This window comes from Impatiens glandulifera, chromosome 9 (assembly GCF_907164915.1).
Source record: "Impatiens glandulifera chromosome 9, dImpGla2.1, whole genome shotgun sequence".
Taxonomy (NCBI): domain Eukaryota; kingdom Viridiplantae; phylum Streptophyta; class Magnoliopsida; order Ericales; family Balsaminaceae; genus Impatiens; species Impatiens glandulifera.
This window is the reverse complement of record NC_061870.1, coordinates 21315332-21322020: the sequence shown is the minus strand read 5'-3', so window position 1 is coordinate 21322020 and position 6689 is coordinate 21315332. Positions and strand designations below refer to the sequence as shown.

At 36.9% G+C, this 6689-nt stretch overlaps 1 protein-coding gene across 1 annotated transcript; it reads left to right on the top strand.

Moving 5' to 3' along the window:
• Positions 1-267: 267 nt before the first annotated feature.
• On the top strand, positions 268-1900 carry LOC124915444 (acetylserotonin O-methyltransferase-like). Its single transcript, XM_047456157.1, has 2 exons — positions 268-1070; positions 1447-1900. The coding sequence occupies exons 1-2, from the start codon at positions 309-311 to the stop codon at positions 1777-1779; spliced, it is 1095 nt and encodes a 364-aa protein (XP_047312113.1). The 5' UTR covers positions 268-308; the 3' UTR covers positions 1780-1900.
• Positions 1901-6689: the final 4789 nt, after the last annotated feature.

Genomic DNA, 6689 nt, shown 5'->3' with positions numbered 1-6689 from the left:
AGTCCCTATCCAACAAACTTTAAAAAAAAGTTATTGCATTTATTTTTTTTGACTTTTTACCCCTTAAATTTTTTCTTATTTTCATTTTGTTACTAATATTAGATCTCACAAAAAATATATTTATATTTAGAAAATAGAAGTTGTATCTCAATGGAACGAGAAATCGACATATTGAAATCCATAAAAGTTAATTTTGAGCAACATAATTAAAATTCATGTAAAACTTAGTATGCAATACCAATAATGATCCACTATAAATATACATGTCTATCGAAAGAGAAAACACAAATTCATAGAAAGAAAGAGAGATGGCTAAGAGAAATGAGGAAGAAGCTAATGCCCAAGTTAACATATGGAATTATGTATTCGGCTTCGCAGACATGGCAGTAATTCGTTGCGCCATTGATCTTGACATACCCGACATCCTTGAAAAACATGTGGCCGATAGCCCCATGACTCTCTCCGATCTATCCTCGGCCGTCGGATGTCCCCCTTCTACCCTCCACCGCATCATGCGATATTTAGTCAATCGTCGCATCTTTCGCGAAGATCCCATAGAAATTGATGGCTCCAAATCAAAGGGCTATGTCCCAACTCCTATTTCTCGTCTCCTCATGAGAAACCATAACAAAAGCATGGCCTCATTTATTCGGTTGGAGAGCAGCCATTTTATGTTGGCACCATGGTTGGGACTAAGCAAAAGTGTCCTAACTGACTGCAAATCCCACGCGTTTGAAGTAGCCAACGGCAAGGATGTATGGAGCTATGCTGAGGCAAATGCAGACCGTATCAAGATGATCAACGATGCAATGGCGTGTGATGCCAGGCTGACGGTGCCAGCTATTATTCGAGGATGTCCGGAGGTTTTCCAAGGATTGGAGTCGGTTGTGGATGTCGGTGGAGGGAATGGCACGACGCTGAGTTTGCTGGTGGAGGCTTTTCCGTGGATTCGTGGCATTAATTTTGATCTTCCACATGTTGTTTCCGTCGCAAAAGAATGTGTTGGTGTTGAACATGTTGGCGGGGACATGTTCAAAATGATTCCAAAAGCTGATGCAATTTTCATGAAGGTGAACAAAATACTAATAATCATCATCACAATCAATCATAGTCAATTTTGAAAAAACAAATTTTATTTATGTTGGTATAAAAAGTATGAATAAATTAGATGTAACATCTTAAAGTAAATGTCAAGGAAAAAAGTAATTTTATTTTTTACAAACCCTTAGACAATGCTACAATTTTTTTTATCACACTTTTTTAACAAATAGAATTATTTTAATTATTTTGACAAAATGTAAAATCGCTACCGAAACGAGCCCATCTTCACTAATATGGTAGTTGGTATGCCATCAATTTCTACATACATTTTTTTCCATCATTAAAAGTTTCAATTATTACTTGTGTTAAATTTTAAGTCATCAATTTCCACTGCCTATCTTCTAGTGGACTCTGCATGACTGGGGAGATGAAGATTGCATCAAGATCTTGAAGAATTGTAAAGATGCTCTTCCGAAAGGCAAAGGAAAGGTGATAATAGTTGAGGCGTTACTTAAAGAAGACGGAGTCGGAGTCGAGGAAGCGGAAGAGAAGGTGAAGGAAGAAGACGATCTTGAGTATGTGAGGCTGATGTTGGATATGGTGATGATGGCTCATACTGAAACCGGAAAAGAAAGGACACAAAAACAATGGGAAGATGTTCTCAACAAAGCTGGCTTTTCTCGATACACTGTTCATTGCATTCCAGCCGTTCAATCTGTGATCGTTGCTTATGCTTGATCGATCCTAGATTTAATAAAAATAAATAAAGATATTTCTTTATTAATGAATGTTGGAATGCTAATAAAGTTGTAATCTCTATATTTTATATATTTCCTATTAATGTCAATAATGTTGGTTTCATTAACTTATATAACATATTTTGTAATTAAAATAAGGTAGAGATTAATTGTCATATCCTAAACCCAATAATCTAATTTTCTTAAATTATTATATTCTAATAAATTTAATTATATTATGAAAACAGTGATTATATTCGATATATAAATAATAATACTTAAACTCAATCAATACCACATCAATCCATGTCATCTGGTATATAATTCACATTAGATATTTTTTTTCCTCTTTCCTACTCACTTTCTTAATTAAATTTTGTTAATAATTTCGGTAGGTTTGTTCTTGCTTCCAAATTTAAAATTAAAATAACAGTATATAAGTTTAAATCATTTATTTTTTATTTAACATTATAAAAATATAACTAATTTGCACAAAGTTGCTCAAACATAGTTATTTAAAGTTTTTAAATGTCAAGAATTGATAACTCTTAATCTCCAATTACTACATTGTCTTCCCATTATCTTTAATTTGTCAAATTAAGGGAAATAACAAACATTCAAAGTTTGATAACAAGTTATAAATATATTTGGTATGATTTCGACAATAACGACGATATTTTCCCGTCGTTATTGATAGTTGTCAGTCACTAAAAGGTAATATCGACAGTAAACTTGATTTACTTTGTTGGTTTACTTTGTTTGTTTGTATTATTATAATGTTAGTCCGGATAGATTTTGTGAAAACATTTTAACCCGAGTAGATTTCAAATTATGACCACCCTTAGATGAAAATATTGAAAGAGAAACATTTATAATATATAGCGACATCAATGAACTCCTTTGTGGTTAAAGATGACAACAAGGTGGATTAGGTCGTGGTGTATTTACTATGATTAGTTAATATTATTCAAATTCAATTAATTTAAAATTAGTTTTAACTTGTAAAATTAAATTTAATATTTAATGTTAACATAATAATGAATTATTTGGAGAAAAAATTCAAGCTAAACATTAATAAAGTCATATATATATATATATTTATATTTATATATATATATATAATAAATAAATATAAAACTATAAGTTTGGTGCATTTATAACTAAAAAAAATTGTTTATATCTTGAATTAATATTAATATAGATAATTTTGTTAGATGATATAGAGTAAGAAAATATATTTATATATACAAAATAATAAAATTATTTTAACAATCATAAGTGGTATAGCGGTTTAAATGTTTAGATTTCATTCTTAAGAACAGTGTTCGAATCCCAAAACATGCAAATTTATATTTTCAAGATTGTATTTTTGACTATAATATATGGTGGCGCAACTTGTAAACAAATGATAGACATCTGAAAGTGTGAGGTCGGAATTAGTGGTTGGTTTGACGAGCATGTGAAAGTTTGAGATCACTAGATGGAGGTCGGGTGGTGGGTGGTTTGTTAGTGTGAGGTCGGAATTAGGGCTTGGTATGACGAGCATTTGAAAGCGCGAGGTCACAAGATGAATGTCGGGTGATGGGTGGTTTGTCGAGTGTGAGGTCGGGAATTAGTGTTTGTTTTGACGTTGGACAAGAGGTCTGTGATCAATTGAGATTGGTTGTTGATTTGTTGAAGTGAGAGTAAAAGAGAGAGGTTGACTAAGATTGATGAGTAGTTTATCGAGGGATAGAGGCATATGAAAAAGTGTGAGTCACAAGATTATGATTAATAGGTGGTTTGCCGAGGGATACAGGGACATATGAAAAAGTGTGAGTCACAAGATAAATGTCAATTGGAGGGTTAATAGTTGAGTATGACGAACATTTGAAAATGTGAGGTCACGAGATGGAGGTCGGGTGATGGGTGGTTTATCGAGTGTGAGGTCGGGAATTAGTGGTTGGTTTGACGTTGGATAAGAGGTGTTAGATAAAATTAGATCGGTTCACAGAACTTAACATAAATAAACCTTCCATGCAGGAACAAGGAACCGGACCGGTCAAACAAATGAACCGGTTAAGAAGATTAACCGGTCAAGTTATTAAACCGACCAGGAACATTCGAAACATGACCGCACAAAGAAAGGATCGTCCAAAACTAAAAACCGGAAACACCAGACAGCCGATCAGCTAGAAGGCAAAGGAATAACCGGAAGTTGTCCAGTTAAACCAATCACACCAGAAGCCATCTGGTGAAAAGTCAAATGACCGACCAGCACAAGAAGATACTTCGGGTATCTGTTGAGAATGATACCAAAGGAACAGACTGAACACTTCCATATCCATACAAGTCTGAGGACAGTCTGCAGGCTGCAGAATACCGTCTTACAAAATCTTTTTACTTCAGGATAAATCAGAAAAGAAATCTTCCAAGTACAGACAACTGTCTAACCAACAATCACCATATTGAGTAAAAGACAAACCTAGTAGGTTTGTCTTACACACTGGAAGAACAGACTGCCAAGTCTGTAAAGTTGACCGCCAGGTCTGAACAGTTGACCGCCATGTCTGTATCACTGAACCTCTGCTCAGCCAATCAAATTCAAGGAAGTGAAATATGACTGCTGGCATATTTCACCTATAAAAGGAGCAGCTGAAGAAGAGTAAATGCGGGACAAGAGGAACAAATTGGATACGAGAGACACAAGAGATTTCAAGAAAGACACAGTGAGCAATTAATAAGAGTGTGTTCTCTCTCTAGAAAAGCTTAAGTGCTAAAGTTGAAGTGTGTATTTACAATTTCGGTGTAAATTGTACGGGTGTTATCGAGCAAGAAATAAGTCTCGATCGGATTGTATTTGTATTCTTAGTGAATATCCTTCTCGCGGTTTCGAGAGGAAGGGGTGACGTAGGAGTTTTATCTCTGAACATCCATAAAAATCTGTCTTGTTATTTACTTTCTGCTGGTTCTACATTCTAACCGACCTGTACTAACCTACCTACACCGCTATAACCGACTCTACACTACCTAAACCGAATCACCAAGTTACAAAAGCCGACCCATCAATTTCTAAACCTGTCCTATTCTAAACCGGTTCTGTCTATCATATAAGTGTGCTGCTTCAACCTGAAACAAACCTCTTCCGCGCTTGAACCTAGTTCAAGGTTTGTGACAGTTTGTGTAGTATTGAAAACCCGGTGTTAATCTCTAACCGGATTAATCACCACCCTTTGAGTGAGACGCGCTAACCGGCCCAACCCCGGTCCTCCAGCCGCGACCTAGATCCTAACAATTGGTATCAGAGCAGTTAGTTTCAATACTCAAGAAAGTATGTCTTTCGATAGGCCACCAATGCTAGAAGGTGATGACTTTGCTAACTGGAAGGCACGCATGCACCTACACTTAATCACCATGGATGACGAGATGCAGTTCATTCTGGCCGAAGGACCGATAATCATTGATAAGGACAGGAAGGATTGGACAGCTGAAGACAAGAGAAGAAATAACCTGGATAACCATGCCAGAAACCGAATCTCCAACAGTGTGGACAGAAACACGTACTGCAAGATCAGAGACTGCAAAACCGCAAAAGAAACATGGGACACGGTTATTCAGATTTATGAGGGAAATGAAAGAACCAAGGAAAACAAGGTAATGGTGGCTACTCAAAAGTTTGAAAGCATCAAGATGAAACCGGGAGAAACAATGAGGGAGTACAGTGACCGGTTCACAGGTGTGTTAGACGAGCTAGCAACTCTTGGCAAGAAGTATGATAACAAGGAGGTTATCATGAAAGCATTAAGATCTCTTCCAAGTGCGTGGGACATAAAGACAATGGTGATGAGGGAATCAAACTGCCTAAGTAAGATGAAGCTACATGATGTATTCTAAGATCTTAAGGCATATGAGTTTGAAATGAGGTCTAGGACTGAAGAAGAAGTTTCAGCCTCAACCTCAACCAGAGCACTAATCACATCCACAGAACCGGCTGCACCTGCACCGATCAGAACCGCCGAACAGTTCACCGAGGATGCCATGGCAATGCTTGCACAGAAGTTTGGGAGGTTCATGAAAAGAAGCCAACCGACAAACTACAATTATGGTGATAAATCCAATGTAAGGTGCTATAACTGTAACTATTTGGGACATTTCAAGTGGGAATGCAGAAAACCGAGGAGGGATGACCGGAAACCGGACAACCAAAATAACCGAAATAACTACCAACAAACCGGTGAAGGAAGTGAGGTTCAGAAAGCACTGATAGCCGATGATGGAGGAAGCTTATGGGTTCACAGTGACAATGATGATGAACTCACATGTCTTATGGAAAATGAGGAACATGTATTTGACTCTCCTTGTAAAGAATTTACTAAAGATGAGTTATATGATGCATTGAATGATATGGTAGAAGAGTATAAGAACCTACTAGCCATGTTACCTAAGCAACTCAACTTTAGAACCGATCCTATACTACCCATTCTGACAGAACCAGAAATACCCGTTCTAATCGAGCCAGAGGTCATAGAATCTGATGAAATCCCTAGCATAGAAACCAGGTTAGCACCTGAACCATCACTCAAGAACGAACAGCCTAATGAACCAGCTAGAGAACTGACCAAGGAGGAAAATGCCCGACTCCAGTATAAAATGGCCGCATATAAGAGATCTAGTGACATGGTAAGAAAATGTGTAGCTATAAGAGACACCATTTCTGCATGTTCGGCTTAGGATACAAAAAGGATAGATCCAAAGACCAAAAACCCGCAGAGAAAGTAAGGTTCACAAAGAACGACCTTCCTTTTATAAGATTCATTAGAAGTTTCTTAACCGCTGAAGAGGAATTGACCGCATACTATACGGCAGAAAAATTAACCTATGTAGGTCCAACCGACTCTGAGAAGTGGCTTGACCCTGAGAAAAGGAAAGCCG